At 31.4% G+C, this 17,419-nt stretch overlaps 2 protein-coding genes across 3 annotated transcripts; one reads left to right on the top strand and one right to left on the bottom strand.

The window, feature by feature from the left end:
* The first annotated feature begins 938 nt into the window (after positions 1 to 938).
* LOC107645012 (MATE efflux family protein) lies at positions 939 to 3,601 on the top strand. Of its 2 annotated transcripts, none has more exons than XM_021103394.2 (4): positions 939 to 1,047; positions 1,291 to 1,380; positions 1,455 to 2,336; positions 2,675 to 3,601. In XM_021103394.2, the coding sequence occupies exons 2-4, from the start codon at positions 1,324 to 1,326 to the stop codon at positions 3,275 to 3,277; spliced, it is 1,542 nt and encodes a 513-aa protein (XP_020959053.1). In that variant the 5' UTR covers positions 939 to 1,047; positions 1,291 to 1,323; the 3' UTR covers positions 3,278 to 3,601. The 2 variants fall into 2 exon arrangements, with proteins under 2 accessions (XP_020959053.1, XP_016204497.1); XM_016349011.3 differs by having other exon boundaries at positions 947 to 1,056.
* An 11,891-nt stretch (positions 3,602 to 15,492) lies between these two features.
* LOC107645011 (protein WHAT'S THIS FACTOR 9, mitochondrial) lies at positions 15,493 to 17,419 on the bottom strand. The gene is made up of 2 exons (XM_016349010.3): positions 16,698 to 17,419; positions 15,493 to 16,626 (listed from the first exon to the last, which is right to left on the bottom strand). The coding sequence occupies exons 1-2, from the start codon at positions 17,309 to 17,311 to the stop codon at positions 15,690 to 15,692; spliced, it is 1,551 nt and encodes a 516-aa protein (XP_016204496.1). The 5' UTR covers positions 17,312 to 17,419; the 3' UTR covers positions 15,493 to 15,689.

The following is a 17,419-nucleotide window of genomic DNA, read 5'->3' as shown; positions in this document are numbered from 1 at the left end:
TGACCAGCTTTCTAAGAAGTTATTTAAGAACTTATAGAGAAGTAAAAATAAATGACTTCTCTCATAATACTATTACTTTTTATCACATTTTTATAAAATAAACACTTTTAAAATAAAAACCTAAATATAAAATAACTTATTTATAAATTACTTTTAATATAGTCATTTATTATTTAATTAGACCGAAGTGATATTAATAACGACGGTAACAGAATTGAAAAATAATAAAAAAGAGAAAAAAAAATTGTTAAATAAAAAATACTAAAATGATTGACCACATAAATTTCTCTAAAAATTTAGTTAATACATATTTTAAAGATGCGAGTTAAAATTATTAATAATAGAAAATTTTAAATATTTTATTTTAATAATATATAATAAATATATTAAAATTTAAATTTTATAGCTTTTGTTATACATTTTTTTAGTTAATAGTTTTGAAAATATTTTAAGTACATCGAGAGTACTGGTGTTCTAATTGTTTTAACTGTTGATCTGAATTATAAAAAAAATATAATATATATTAATTAAAATCAACAGTTAAAATAACTAGTACACTAGTACTCTCGATACACTTAAAATGTTTCCAATAATTTTATTACTTCTTATTAGGACACATGTTAAGGAAATTCAAAATATAAAATAGAAAGAGCGAGTCTTAAATAATCAAGTATAATTAGCAACTAGCTTAGTCGTACTAATTAATCATCGGTAATTCCCAAAAACCTTTTCATATCCTCCAATCTTAACCCCTTAAATATTACTACTACTACTTATAGGTTTTTTTTCAGAAATAAAAAAAAATTCATATTTTTTTAAACATTGTTTTTAAACTTTAATTTTTTAAATACAAATTCTTAAAAAAATGATATTTAAAAAAATATAATTTTTTTTTATTTCTAAAAAAAATCCACTACTTATATATCTGATATCTCTCCCCCTGCCCCCTCTCTCCCCTCTTCCTTGCTTTCTTTCTTGTCACACACCCCTTGCCTCTTACTCTTTTCAGTTTCAAAGAGAAACAAACAACCACCCCAACTTTGCAGGGTTCGTTTTGTAAGCATCCTTTTTTTTTTTCTTTCATTTATGCCTTATTAGATCCTATACCATAAATCTATAATAATCATTCCATCACGAAGAGTACGAGAAAAACAAAATTATTAATAATATTGCATACATACATACCATGTTATCTTAATCTTCTTCCTCTTTCTTACATCTTCAACGTGTAAAAATCATCATCATCTTCTTCTTCTTCTTCACTGTTTGATTCACTGCGCTCTTATGCAGAACAACGCATATTGATCAAAGAAAGATCCAAGCATGGGAGACAACAAAGTCGTGGACTTTTTCTCCCACAAGTTCCCAACCACCGCTCAGGTAAAAAGCTACTACTAAGTAAAAATTTTGAATATGCATAATCATAAAAAAGCATCTTCCTTTTGCACACACAGGTAGTGGAAGAACTGAAGGAGCTGTGGGGCATGGCGTTGCCAATCACAGCCATGAACTTATTAGTGTTCGTTCGTGCCGTTGTTTCGGTTCTCTTCCTCGGAAGACTGGGCCCATTGGAGCTAGCAGGTGGAGCACTGTCCATAGGCTTTACCAACATAACAGGGTACTCTGTTCTGGTGGGCCTAGCAGCGGGCCTGGAGCCGGTGTGCTCGCAGGCCTACGGCAGCAAGAACTGGGAGCTTCTGTCTCTTTCACTGCAGCGCATGGTGGTGATTCTCCTGATGGCAATAGTCCCCATAAGCCTTCTGTGGCTGAACCTGGAAGGGATCATGGTTTTCATGGGGCAAGACATAAGAATCACAAAAATGGCAGCTCTATACTGTTTCTACTCTCTGCCAGACCTTTTAACAAACACGTTGTTGCAGCCACTGAGAGTGTTCTTGAGGTCGCAGAAGGTGACGAAGCCAATGATGTACTGCTCGCTGGTGGCGGTGGTGTTCCACGTGCCGCTGAACTACGTGCTGGTGGTGGTGGTGGGGCTGGGAGTGCCTGGGGTGGCGATGGCGTCGGTGGTGACGAACCTGAACATGGTGGTGTTGATGGCGGTGTACGTGATAGTGTGGAGGAAGAAGGAGATGGTGATGAAGTGGGGAGGGATGAAGAAGATTCGAGGGCCTGGAGAGATGTGGGAGTTGATGAGAATGGCGGTGCCGAGTTGCTTGATGATATGTTTGGAGTGGTGGTGGTATGAGATTGTGACAGTGATGGCTGGCTATTTGGAGAATCCAACAGTTGCAGTTGCTGCCACTGGGATTCTCATTCAGACTACTAGCATGATGTACACTCTCCCTATGGCCCTTGCTGGCTGTGTTTCTGCCAGGGTACTTCTTTTTTGACCATGTCATTCACATAATTAGTCATTAATATAAAATATATATTAAAAATAAGTTAAAATCTTCTTATTTCATTTTATGATTGCGTCAACTACAGGGTCCCAGTTAGGTCACAAAACTACTTCTTGTAAGTGCATTTTCCAATCCCCCTAATACATTTCTGTTTCACCTCTTAATTTAACCATCATATCCACTACTCACTTCTCTCAATTGCGATGGGACCCTTGGAACTTGTTCACATTTGCATTGTTCAAAATGTTTCAAGTACTACAAGAATATAATGTTTTGGAAGTACTTAATAATTATTTTGCTTGCAATGAATGTAGGTTGGGAATGAGCTTGGAGCAGGCAGACCATACAAAGCAAAGCTAGCAGCCATTGTTGCCCTAGGATGTGCCTTTCTCATTGGCTTCATCAATGTCACATGGACTGTCATCCTTAAACAAAGTTGGGCCGGGCTTTTCACAACCGACGAGGCGGTCAAAGCCCTGGTTGCGTCGGTCATGCCAATTATGGGCTTGTGTGAGCTGGGTAATTGCCCACAGACCACGGGCTGTGGCATATTGCGTGGCACAGCCCGTCCGGTCATAGGGGCCCATGTCAATCTGGGATCCTTCTACATTGTGGGAACCCCTGTGGCTGTGAGCCTGGCATTTTGGTTTAAGATTGGGTTTAGTGGGCTTTGGTTTGGGCTTCTGTCGGCCCAAGCGGCGTGTGCCGTGTCAATCCTGTATGTTGTGATTGCAAAGACGGATTGGGAAGCTGAAGCCCTCAAGGCTGAGAAGCTCACAAGGGTGGTGGAGATTGGTCCATGCAATAATAGTAGTAGCAATAGGAATGAGAATTACAATGAAGATTTTGAGAGAGAGAATGAAGAAAGCATAAGGTTGTTGGTGATTGGGAATGGGAACAAAGATGACATTTGTTGAAAAGATACCAATTATGAGGGATTGAGATTCTGTGTTTTTTTTTTTCTTTTTTGTTGTCCCTAGTAGATTGGAGTTGGGGGGCTTGTGAGTGGTGCCTGTAATTGTGGCTAGCACAGCTATGGTGGTCATCATTCATGCCTTTGCTTTCTTATCATTTTGAGGATAGAGGCTTTATCTATGCTTTTCTTTTTTTCCCTTCTGCCTTGCCCCAATTCTTCTCTTTACTTTTCATCTTTTAGAAAGGGTATTTGCTAGGGTAGGAACTCTCACTTTCTGATGTAACAACTGTTAATATATTTAACAACTTTAAAACTCTCTTATTTCTTTCTTTGCTTATCTTATTATTATTTCCGACTTTGAAAATTTTAAATATTATTATATTAATTATTTATATTATTGTATCAAGTTTCTAAGTAAGTGCTAATTTTAAAATAAAAGGGGACGCATTTGAGGCAAGAAAGTGGGTTTTGCTTTAATTTGTTGTTGGTGAGAAGCGAATGTAGAGTTTTTTTTTTTTTTTTTTACTAAAAATAGGAGATTCGAATTCGTAATTTTTTAATTAAATATAGAGAGAATATGTCATTTGAGCTATATCTTATTAGCAAGTGAATGTAGAATTTAGAAATGAGGATTCGGCATCTGACATATTGAAGATATTTAGATATAAATAAGGCTGAGTCTATGTGATTGTATAGTGTGAGGAGATCAAACATAGAGCAGCTTTTTAATTTACATATTAATACTCTTATAAGTTATATACTTATTATATATATAGTTTAATCATTTTTTTATTTAAAATATCTTATGTAAATTGAAATGGGATAACTTTTTTCATTCTATATAAAATATCCTGATTTTCTAAAGTAGTATATTTTGTTTTTTATGTTTCACTTTATTTAATTATGGTTAGTTTAGGCCTTTAGGGTTGTTTCATGATAGACCATCAATCCTGGTAGTTTGACTAGTTTCACAAAGAAATTTATTCTTCTATATATGCCAGCTATTAATTAGTTTATTTCCCTGTATCTTTCTCATCAGCAACTCTTAGCTTCATTTTGTGCCATGAGAACTTTATTACATACAATAGAGTAATAGTAGATATTGTTATTTCTATATTGATGCCATTTTCAAGTTGATAAGATTTTTTTATAATTGTATTTGTATAGTAGAAATATTTTTAGATTGAGAATAATATTATCAATTTTGAAGTAATAATATTTACTCTCCTCTAATGTGAACTTGTAAATGACAAGGGACAAAATTGATTTGTGTATGTGTGTGGACATTTAAGTTAAATTATGGGTCTATAACAAAAGTTTATTCTTTTAAGAAATAACGAATTAAAATAATTTATATTGTTATGGGGTGAAAACAAACCGAGACTTTGCTCTTAAACTTTGCTTGTCATATAGTTAATTGGCTTGAATTTGACCTGCAGTCTGTATACTAAGCCTGACCTTAAAAGGTTTGATAAATTTTTTTTACAAAAATAAAAATATTATTTAATAAAAAAACTATTTTTTAAAAAACATATTTATATGTAATATGTCATATTTAATATTTATAAGAATTTTTAAATTTTAAAGTGTCTAAAATATATAAAATTATTTATAATTAAATATAATAAATATAAATATCTCATAATTCTATTAATAATAAAAAAATTATTTATATATATAATTATGTATTAATAAACTCATACAGGCTTGACAAACCAATAAGACTAATTAGTAAGTCTAGATTTAGTCTATTAACATAATAAAACTTTTATAAAAAACTTGAGACTGTGACTATTTTATAATAGGTCAGACCAGGCTGCAGCCTCTAGCAGGCCCTGGCCCTGGCCTTTTGATAATATATAAAATTTTGGATTCATAAAAAAAGAAAAGGTCAACATTTCATACTTATAAGATATCAACAGAAGATTACAAAAAACAAAACAATCAAAACACTAACACTAAAAAGATTTTCAAAATCTTTACTACTAATCGTCTGGAGGGATACTCATTACTTGAAAAACTCTTAATCTCTGATGAAACTTATTCAGCTGGAATTGATGTCGTCATTCATGTTCACAAATGATACATAGCTTCTTATTAATAGACTTTGATATATATATATATATAAAATAATTTTTATGTGGTCGATGGCATATCTACAAATGTGTCATACTGCCATGTGTGTGGTTTAAACTTTAAAGGTATTTGTCATTTTCAAAACTGTAAGTGTTCGTACATAATTTTAGTTGGCTTCTGAGGTTTTTGTTGGAGCTATATATCTTCAAGGACAATGTCAATGTCGTTTTATATATCATTATCATAGATATGTGCTTTTGCATGCGCAAGGTTTTTTAATTTTAAGGGAATTCGAGAATTGGAATTTGCAAATTATATAAATGTTTGGTGCGTTAGACTTTATTTGTCTGTAGCATGTCATGTTTTCATGTGCTTCCTTCACTTTTTTCATCACTGCAGTTTGGATCTTTGCAATACGTCCAACTTCACTTGAGAATATGTTTCATCGTACTCCAATACATCCACCCAAATTTGTGTATGTTAACTACTTTATTTTTGCACCAACGAACTATAACTCAAATGATATAATCTTTTCATAATGATATAATCTCTCCATACTCACCTAAAAGTACAGGTTCGAGTCTCATTTTTAATTTTGGTAAAAAAGAAAAAGCCTATTAAAAGAATCTTATTTGTGCATGTACCAAATTATTACTCGACAATAAATTTTTAAATGAATTTTGAACTGTAGAAATTATTTTTGGTTAATTACCAAACATTTTCGATATAATATATATAATTTTAGAGGGTAATTTTATATCATTGTATATATTTTTGGAAGATTTTTAAGTGTACCGTTATACTAGCTAGTATATCAATAATTTTTAACTGTTGATATTAATTTTATATATTATATATATTTTTTATAATTAAAATCAACGATTAAAAATTACTGAAACACTACACTTGAAAAATTTCTTATATTCTTTTGCTTAGGATAATAATGGGTAAGCTTGAATGTATGTATTATTGGTAGTACAATTGTTCATATTGATAGGACATCAATAATTCATTAAAATCATTCAATAATTACAGTACCTTAAAAGACAATTTTTATGCAGGCTATGTTCCCTTAATATAAAGTTAGAAAGCATAAGGCTAATACCAATTCTGCACGACACTTTTATATATATTGTAACACATTAACATACACTTTTGTTATTCCTTTCGCATTCTCTTTCTTCTATTTCTAATGTTTGATTTGTTTTAAAGCTATTAAATCTTGACACTTAACATGGTGTGAAAGAATGTTAATTAAGAAATATAGTGTTTAATTTGAATTAGTAAAAATAATAATGAAAATAAGCAAGCATCACCCACATGTACTGCATGAATGACCCACAACTTTGAATTGAAAATTTGGTTGGGTTTGAAGGAGACAATGTGCAAATAACATGACAATACAACTTAAGACCCGGAACCATTGAATGAGACAGAGGACAGGTTTATAAGATTTCAAATCTTCCCTTTCTGAATTTAGCTTTCACTATCTTTTATTTCACAATTTTGCTGCTTCAACTTTATTTCGTAAATTGGAGATCATAATCATGCTTTGCCGCCCACAACATTATTCATCCCTATCTAGTTTTACCATCCACCCTTTAATTTGGTTGCTTGTTAATGGTTATGACTCTTCCTCGCACTTTATCATCAATTGATCTGTTATTTTCATGAATAAGTATAAAAAAATCAAAATTTAATTAATTAATCTTTTTATTTGTTATATATATATTTTTTAATTTTCAATTTTTTAAAGATTAAATTTAGAATTAAAATTTAGAATATATATTTTATTATTTAAAATTTAAGATAAAAAATAATTTTAAAATTAGCTAATATTAACCAAAAAACTTGACTCTATGATTAAATTATATTTTTATTTACATATCTATCTCTTTTGTTTAAATATATCGATGTAATCTCACTCTTTTATTTATTTAATTAATGAATAATGCTACACGTCTAAAGTATTTTATAAATTAAGTTCAACCAAGTTAAACAATAAGACTTAAAATAAGCCAATGAGTTATAGCTCAAATGGCATAGTCTCCCCCATACTCAATTAAGAAGTTACGAGTTCGAGTCTTCTATCTTTGGTAAAAAAAAAAAAAAAAGACTTAGAATAATACTATTCATAATTGATTTTAATTTGATTGATGTTAGATTAATTTAGTTAGACTTAGTTAACAAAAATGCTTACATATGTAGCATTATTATTATTATTATTATTATTATTATTATTATTATTATTATTATTATTATTATTGATCTCAATAAGCACACAATTTAAGTTTGGCAAATGCATTGAGAAAATAATTAAAAAATATGTTAAAATTAGATAAATATAAGTAAGTGTGCAAAATTATCTTTTTAAGATTTGGTTTAGTAAATTTTTATTGTTTAAGAGTAGTTTATGAAATATATCTTTTAATTAAAAGATTTTTTAATATTGTATTTAGGAGAAAGAATGAGACTAAAAAATAGTGAGATAGAGACTGAAAGACTGATTATATTTAGGCTTAATTTGATAAAACTGTACTTTTACTTTTTAAAAGTTGTAACATTTATGTTTGGTAAATTAAATTAAAAATAGATTTCAATAAACACAAGCAACAATAATTGCATTTGGTAAAATAACTTTTAAAATTTAAAAATATTATAATAGACATAAATATAAGCATTAAATTTGAAAATTAGTTAACATATAAGGTTGACTTTTAAATTTTGAAAAGTACAAGCCAACTTTAAAAAGCTCTATCTTATGTGCTTTCAAAAGTACCCCGATTTTTTAAAAACTGTAAGTACAAGCACATAGTTTTTTTTATTTATCAAACACAAAATGAGGAGTTTGAGCTTTTAAAAAGTATAAGCACATCTTCAAAAAGCTTTACCAAACCAAGCCTTAGTGTAATATGGATGATTGAGTTATGTCTTAGTATTCTATTTGGTTTAACATCAATGTGGAATGAAATAAGAATATATATTAAAATATTCTTAGTTATTAAAAAAATTGTTGTTAAAATTTCAGTTTTCCTCCTTAAAACTTTTAATTTCTTGTATTCCCACTTTTTAGAGGTATTGAAAATACTTAAATTTTGTGTTTCGAAACTGAAATTTTAGTTTTAATCTCTAACCACCAAATACAACACTAAATTTCAGTCTCAGTTCTTCTAGAATTTGAAAACAAACACTACTTAAAAGTTGTGATACCTTTATTTGGTAAAATTAAACTAAAAATGAATTTCAATAAGTACAAACACTACAATTATATTTGGTAAAATAACTTTTAAAATTAAAAAATATCATAATAGACATAAATATAAAAATTAAATTTGACAATTAATTAATATATGAAGTTATATTAGATTTTTTAATTTTGATAAGCACATGCTAGGGGTGCACATGGGCCGGGTGAAGCCGAGTTTGATGTGATCCAAACTCGACCCGAAATATATACCGATCTATTTATTAGACTCGAACCCGACTTTAGACCCGATGAAACCAACACACTTTCCGGCCACAATTATACCGGGTGAAAACTGGGCCGTTAACATTACATTACGTTGATACCTTCTTGTAAGCTAGCATGTAAAAATATCCAAATTTCTAAGACTCCAATCATTATTTAACATGGTAAAATTCACTTAGAAAAATATAACAAGAACCTACCCTTCTTTAAAATTAAAGCATAACCACAATCAATACTAAAGCAAAACCACAATCAATACTAATATTGTCTAATAATACCAAATATTTAAATCAATACAAATAACATAATATTATGCATTAGTCTAAAGTCTTAAGCATTCTAAATATAAAACATTAACTTATAGTCTTATAATGACTAATAACACAAAATATTAAGGTTTACAATACTTAAATTCCACATAAGAATAGTCATGATCCATCACTAATAATACAAAATATTAATTGTGTATGATGACCGGGCCGACTTCGAGTGACCCGAGCTATGGACCGGACCCGACCCGAAATAATGACCGGGTCTATTTTTGAGACCCTTACCCGACCCTAAACACGATGAAATCACACCAAATTAGCCCCTAAAGTGTTCGGGATCGGGCCGGACCTTCGAGCCGGACCGGGTCTGTGCACCCCTAGCACATGTCAACTTTAAAAATCTCCATCTTAAGGCTTAGTTTGGTAAAAAAATTTGAAAATGTGTTTGTGCTTCATAAAAGTCCAAACTTCTCATTTTGTATTTGGTAAATAAAAAAAATCAACATGTGTTTGTGTTTACAACCTTTAAAAGATAGAGGTATTTTTAAAAACACCTCAGGTAGAACATTTCAAAAATGACTTGTACTTAATAAATTAAAAAGTCTAATATAACCTTACACATTAATTGATATTAAAATTTAATTTTTATATTAATATATATTATAGTATTTTTAATTTTAAGAGTTTTTTTTTTCAAAATTAAGAGTGAGACTCGAACCCAAAACCTCTAGATGAGAATAGAGAGACTATATGTCATTTGAGTTATAATTCGTTAGCATTTTAAGAGTAATTTTACCAAACACACTTGTTGTTACTTGTATTTATTGAAAGTTATTTTTATTTTAATTTATCAAATATAAATGCTATAAACTTTTAAAAAGTTATTTTTTAAAAATTAGTTTTTATAAATTATTTTTTAAAAAGTAAAACTTTACCAAACTAAATTAAAGTATTTTCAAAAGCATCACTATCTTTCAAAAGTTATAGGTATAAATATATAATTGGACAATGCTAGTTAATTAATGATTTATTTGAACAATATAAACAACGGACTTTAAAATTGGTCTATTTTAACTAAAAGACACTACACCCTAATTTAATGCTACTAATTAAATTTAGGATTAATTTACTTTTTTAACTATATTATTCACATTGTTCAACAATGTTATTGGTTACCTATACTTTTTTTTATATAATTTTTTCGATTTACTAAGAGTAATGTTAAGGAGACAAAAAATACAGGTAGAACTTGTCTTATTTAACATTCATTAATTATTACAATAATTAATAAATATTAAATAAAAAAAATTATGACTATTTTTGACTAATTTTTTTTTGTTACCAAACATTTAAATATAAAATGAAAAAATTATGCTTTTAATACATCTCTTTAAAAAAATTTATCAAATCAAATCTAAGAGTGGATATTAGGAGTTTTATAATATTCTTAATTATTCTCGTAATAAAATCTTAAAAAATGAAAAAAAAAATATATTATATATGGTTGCCAAAAAGTAAGAACATATGTTTTGTACTCTGGTCTCTAATAAGACCTTGTTTACATTGACATCAAACTCGATATATTATCAGCTAAGGAAAAGTATATGGTACCAACACATTATCTGTTAATTTATTGTTAATAATAATTAATTATTATATTTTAAACACATATATAAAGTGATACATCCAAAAAATATATCTATAAAAATATTTCTATTAAACATAGTTATAAAAAAGACATTTTTATTAGACACATCCATAAAGACACTTTCATTAAACACAGTTATAAATAAAAATGGACAAAAATGCTGATGATAACGTAGCGAAACCGATCAGCTAATATAATCTGCTATATATAACAATGATAATAATATCGGTCCTCTTCACCTAAAAAATTATATAGAAATCTACATAGAACATTCGCTCTAATGCAAATTAGTAAAAAAATTATAAATGTGTTGAGAGCTTTATCTCATTTTCCATGTATGCATGCATGACATGAGAGGCTAAAAAAATTAGATATGCCATACATGTGTGTTATGTATTGATATAGAGGATGGGGTGTTATATATAGATGTGGGACAGAAGAAATCAGATTATCCAAATTCTATTAAAAAAAATTAAATTACCAAATCGGATGGTCCGAGTTGTGAGAAAAAAAAATTTTGAAATTTATGTGGTTAACTAATCGGACCGTTCGATTAGTTTTTCTTTTATATATATAAAAAGAAAACGGACCCTTCGATTAGATTTTTTTTTAATAAAAAAAAACGAATTCTCTGAATTGATATAAAAATTACTTTTTCGAATATGTGAGTTGGTATAAAAGAAAACGGACCCTCAGTGTTTCTGTATCTAACTCTTTTGGTCCGAATTATGCTCCCCTAACATCACATGCAGGTAAAGCTCCTGTACTCTTCATAATACCGCAACACACCAACCTTTCCTCCGTATTAAAAATAAAAACCGGACATGAGATCATCAAAGTCATGTATTAAACTTGGCTTCAAAATTATAGTCTCGAAAGCAGTTAATTAACACTACATATACAAGTTTGAAATTAAACTGAAGGAAATGATTACGTCTAGATTTTGTTTGAGGGGTAGTAGCTATTGATCCCTATCTGATGATGAGTCATGAGTCATTGAGTGATGAGGAGCATATATATATGGCAGTGGGAAAGTGGTACTTGTGACCTTTCCAGGTAATAGCAAAAGGAGTGGTTAGGGATGAGCACTCATCACAGAATAATGTATCGCATCTTTTTCAACTTTACAGATGGACATTTTCAGTCACTGACGTATGTATCATCATTCATCAACTGTCTCCTCTTTTATTTTATTTTTCTTTATTACATTTTCTATAAAATAATTTCATGTATACCTACGTACATAGTTACATACTAGCCTCACAACTTTATACATACAAAGATAAGGAATCACAAATGACAATAGGTCTCTAGGTAGGAGAGAATTCATACTCTGCTTTTCATCTCGTTATGGATTTCTATATTTTTTTTTGGTGGGGGGAACAGATATACATTTTTTGTTTTTGATATTGGAGTAGTAATGATATTTTTTAAAAATAAGAATTTATAAGGTGTTATTATCAGATCTGGAATTGTTTAATTAGAAAAGTAAAAATTGGACTGTCGAATTTGTGAAAGGTACAAAAATCGAACCATTCGATTTGTGAGAGATATAGAAATCAGACCGAGAGATTTTTGTTAAAAGAATTAAAAAAATTGAGATATAGAAATTGAACCTTCCGATTTGTGTACCTTTCACACTTTTAAAAGAATTTGGATCTTTTAAATTTTAAATTTGTACTTTAGAGGGTAAAGTGTGATCTTCTATCTTTGAATGGTTTCTCTCTCATATTTATTTTTGGTCCCACCTATAAAATAAATGATGAGATATCACACTTTATTCTCTAAAGTGTAATTGAAACTTTAGAGAATCCAAATCCCTTTTAAAAAACACCAAAAATTATAATGTTAGAATATATTACTACTTTTACTTCCATACAAAAAAAAATCACAGATATATACGAATATCCGTAAATATTAAATTTTAATTTTTTAATAATATTAATACAACCAATTATATATAATTCAATCAAATATATCAAATTAAATATAATTTAAATATAATTTAATATAATAATATACACATAAAATTTTAAACACTTAAATTAAAATAAAATAAATTAAAATTACTTTACATAACTTATATATAGATATTTAAATAAATTTTTTTTGCAAACATTTTTGTAGGTCATATAAGACGAGTATCTCAATCTTCGTCCTTGTCATCATTTATTCACATAAACAGATTTTTTATTTCATTAAAATTTTAAAGATTCTGTTAATCTTTTTGTCGCAAATAATTTCCACAGAGATTTGGATTTTTTAAAGTTTGAATTTCACTCTAGAAAGTAAAGTATAATTTCTCTACCTTTAAATGGTTTCTCTTTTATATTTATTTTTGGTCCCACCTATGAAATAAACAGTGAGAGATCATACTTTACTCTTTAAAATAAAATTCAAACTTTAGAAGATCCAAATCCTCTCCACATATATCTGTGGATGGATGCGTATTTTTTTAGCATCCTTAGTCACCAATAATTATTCCTTTCTTTGCTCCAATAGGTGATGAATGAGCATAAATTCAATGTCATTTTTTGCCGCGTATTTGTCATATCGAGGGAATATATATATATATATATATATATATATATATATATATATATATATATATGGCAACATCAGATATATAATAATTATATATGCTAGCTAGCTTGTTGTGTAGTGAATTAGTGATCTATGCAAATAAAATGAACTAGTGATAGTGTAAAAGAGGAAGAAAATATAAGATTATAGGGGATATAGATAGCACATAATATATGGTGTGTTAAGTGAATGATCTTGTAATATCTGATTCGATTAGGATGCTCTTTTAATTAGTTAGTGCGCAGCACTGCACTAGTGAATGAACCATCTTTAATTTTATGCAATCATTATCAAAATGCACCAATATGGAAAAAATAGCCATGTGTACCAAGGAATAATGAAGGCTTGATATACAACACGACAAATTGAAGGGTCATTTTCTTATAAGTTGCCCTCTGATGAAACCACTTTAGAAAGAAAACAAGCTTAGTGTTACTGGTTTTTGGTGGGTTCTCACCTTTTGGTTCAGAACAAATCAGGTGGAGATTTCCTCACTCTTCAATCATCATCTAGATTTTATAGTTACAGCATATCTTTGCTTAAAATTGCAAGGTGTTGAATATTGAAAATTAAAATACAACTTTTATGGTAATGTATGAAAAAAGCATTTGAGTTAGGTTCTATACTTCTATTTTATTGTATGAGTGTCTTTGTTGGAAGTTATTCAAGTGTGATAATCATATAGATCATTATAGGTGCTTACTTTTTTTTTTAATTATTATTTATTCGGTTGTTATGCTCTAAACTTTTCACAATTCGGGTCTTTTGAAATTCTGACTTTTTATAAAAGGAGTAATTGCTCAAATTTACTCTTCCTAAGAGCATTATTCAACAGAAGGAACATTATAAATGGACATTACTATTCTGAAACCTATTGATGATGATGTTGGTGGAATATGACTAGCTATATTCATGCGCATGTCATTATGTTAAGGGAAACTAACTCCACAAGATCAAGGAGATACCAAGTACAATGCATTTAGGCAGGGCAAAATCCCCCTAATACAACAGGTTCTATCAATGAATTCAACCTTGAACTCATTTATATGAAGTATGAACTATTTCTTCATTGGAAATTTTCACCCCAAAATCTTCACATCTCCACCATGAAAATTAACTTGGTAATAACTTCTATCTAGTAAGCTTAGAATTGAAGGGTAGTAATAACAAGTGACTCTTTTCTCACTATATAAAGTTACTTCTAATAAGCATTTTAAATTTTATTTTACAAATAGTAAGTATCAAGCATACTGCATATATTCACTTCTTTTCTTTTTATAGTTTTCACGATATAAAGGATTTGCCGTTGGCAACCGTTGGCCAATGGATTACTATAGCCTGTATCAACGGATTGCTATAGCCTGTATGTACAAGGCAGAATTCGAATTCTCGAATCTTACTTAAGCTGACTAACGAGTTAATCACTAGACTAATCCAACTTTGTTCATTTAATTTCTTTTTTAATTGGTCAACATCTTTTTGCACAATGAGACGCGTTTTGGGGCCTGAACCATATGAAATTAGAAACTCTATCCTCTGACAAGATAAGTCATCTTGGGCATGGTTTTTTTTTTTAAGTCATGGTTGGGCATGGTTCAGATCACAGCCCAAACCGATGCAAACGTTTGGGCTTTATTTCTTCTTGGGTTGGACAACTACACTTGCGACATTGATAGTGTTCAGGAACATTACATTTGAAATTTGATAGCACGATTACAGCAAACCACATCCAGTGTCATGTCATCTATGTAATACATCACCTGATTTCCCTAAGTAAGACATTGAACTAGAAAAAAAATGTTATCAGCAAGAATTGGATGCAAATTCCAAGTAATAGAATCTCCACTCTCCGGCACCGGCAGAGCAAGTTTCCTTACAAGAATGGACATTTTAGCAAAAGTTACTTCCAATACAAGGACTTTGAATCATTTTTACCAACAATTACTTTTTCTTATCTGAAAAAAAAAAAACTCTATTTTCCCACATTTTTAACCCATAAATATACTCCTTTTACCACTTGTTTAAATATGCAATATGCTATCAACATGAGAGAGAGCATCTATAACCTTCAAACTATATAGATCAAACAAGTGCTGCAACTAGTACCTAGAACCAAAACCACTAAAGCTAGCCAGAAACAGTTAATTCAAGGACCAAGGGCACAACAAGCATCCACCGAAGCCAAACTCGATACATTCCATATATAAGCATACAAAACAATAAGATATTAGAACTTTGAATCTTGAAAACTTATAACAGGGACGGATCAAGGTACAGGGGTAGGCAAAAGCTACCTGCAATTCGCTAGTTGCTAGAAACAGATTGAATCTTCACTAAGATCAATCTTCACTAAGCAGGGTTGTTCTTCCTAGGTAATAACCTTCCCTCTGCTCTTAGAAGATCTTGATCGCTGTACAGAGCTCTCAACATCTTTATTTCGACCTCTTATTTGTAATCTTCTAGAAGCTTCTGATTGATTTCTCTCCCTAAATTTCTGAGTTGACCTCCCAGCTGATCTTTCTCTCTTAGAATCTCTCATAGGCTTCACTCGCCCTACTACTCTGCCCCAACTACTCTGTGCAGTTTTAAAGTTAACTTTTCGAGGCTGTTCTTCATCGTCATCCTCAGAATCATCCTCGCCCTCAAAGGCATCCTCATTAGCATCCTCAGCTTCAACTTCAGACGACTCATCCCTGTCCCCTTTGATCTCCCTGTCATCCTCTCCTGCTCTACCCTCTTCAAGGTCCTTGTCATTCGACTCGTCCTGGTTGATTTTGGCTAGCACTACCTTAACATCTTTCCCATCTTCCTTAATAGTAGTGTTCATAAGGTGAATATACTGGCTCCTCAAATCCATAAATGGGTGGCGTTCGGCCAACGATCCCCTTTTGTAACCTTCCCTCAAAACCACTATTTGAGTACCAATTTTACTGGACAGATAGAAAATACCAGGATGCTGAAGCAGCGCCCTCTTAAACCTCGACCTCAAACCCAACCAGTCTCCAAGGATCAAAAGATTGTCCTTCTCAGTCTTCTTAGGAACCAAAACATGAAGAATCTCATGCAAAACACCAACGACCCATCTATCGGATTCGTCGCTAGAAGCTGATAGATGAGCTGCATTCTCATAAGGAGAGACATAAGGCAGCTTCTGCCATTGACTCAACCACCTCTGATAACTCCTATCCATCTCAAACCCAGTCGAAAACTGCACCGGGAACTCAAAATCACTCCCTTTCTTCTTATTCTTCTTCTCCATAACCGAAACTGCCAATTCATTGCTCCAACAAACCAGCTCCAAAACCCTGTCATTGAATAAAGCCGTTAGACAGAGGCAGTAAGCATTGGTTAGTTACAAGTTAGTTACGATCAATACCTGTCATCATCATTTCGAAATGCACGGGATTTTTCATGGACGACACGGAAGTAATCAGGGAACTCAGGAATAATGCCGTGAAGATAATCGTGAGGAAGACCGAGGTCCCATTTGAGGTGTTCGATGATTGAGAGAGGGATCTTATGGATTCTGGAGATCATCAAGAGCTTCAAGAGGCGGTTGGCGATCTGTTCCTTGTAACCGTCGCTTTGGTACAGGAGCTGCTCGTCGGAATCGATCGAGAGGGCCTGCGGGGTGAGGCGGATGTGCGGGGCATTGAGGGCGGCGGCGACGGGGAGGAATTCGTGGAAGGCGGAGGGGTATTTTCGGGTGAATTCGATGGGGCGAAATGGCAATTGAAGGGATTCTTTGTTTTGGGTAATGATGGAGATGGGAAGGGATTTGGAGGGTTCGCGTTTGATGAGATTCTTGAGGCTGATGAGTGGCTTCAGGTGCTTCTCTCTCTCGACGGCGTGGTCGAGGCCACGGTCGCGGACGGCCTTGAAGGTGCCTTCGAATAGGGTTCTGAGGTGGTTGAGGTTGTTGTACTGTTTGCGTGGTGGCTGTTGGCGGCGGTTGGAGCTGGAGAAGAGGATGATCCGCCGCATCGTCATGCTTTCTATCAACTGGAAAATGTGTTTGGGCAGTTTACACTGAGCTCAGCTCAGCTGAACAGGGTTTTGACTTTTGACAATCAGCTTCGGTTCAGTTTACGGTTTTTC

This window comes from Arachis ipaensis, chromosome B9 (assembly GCF_059453495.1).
Source record: "Arachis ipaensis isolate K30076 ecotype BB chromosome B9, ASM5945349v1, whole genome shotgun sequence".
NCBI classification, from domain to species: domain Eukaryota; kingdom Viridiplantae; phylum Streptophyta; class Magnoliopsida; order Fabales; family Fabaceae; genus Arachis; species Arachis ipaensis.
This window is presented reverse-complemented; position numbering and strand designations above follow the sequence as displayed.

Bases quoted from the DNA above. Each gene is read 5' to 3' on its own strand.
- LOC107645012 (XM_021103394.2), top strand. From the start codon at position 1,324: ATGGGAGACAACAAAGTCGTGGACTTTTTCTCCCACAAGTTCCCAACC. The intron at 1,381-1,454 runs GTAAAAAGCTAC...TTGCACACACAG, and splicing joins AGTTCCCAACCACCGCTCAG to GTAGTGGAAGAACTGAAGGA. The intron at 2,337-2,674 runs GTACTTCTTTTT...CAATGAATGTAG, and splicing joins CTGGCTGTGTTTCTGCCAGG to GTTGGGAATGAGCTTGGAGC.
- LOC107645011 (XM_016349010.3), bottom strand. From the start codon at position 17,311: ATGACGATGCGGCGGATCATCCTCTTCTCCAGCTCCAACCGCCGCCAA. The intron at 16,627-16,697 runs GTATTGATCGTA...ATTCAATGACAG, and splicing joins TTTCGAAATGATGATGACAG to GGTTTTGGAGCTGGTTTGTT.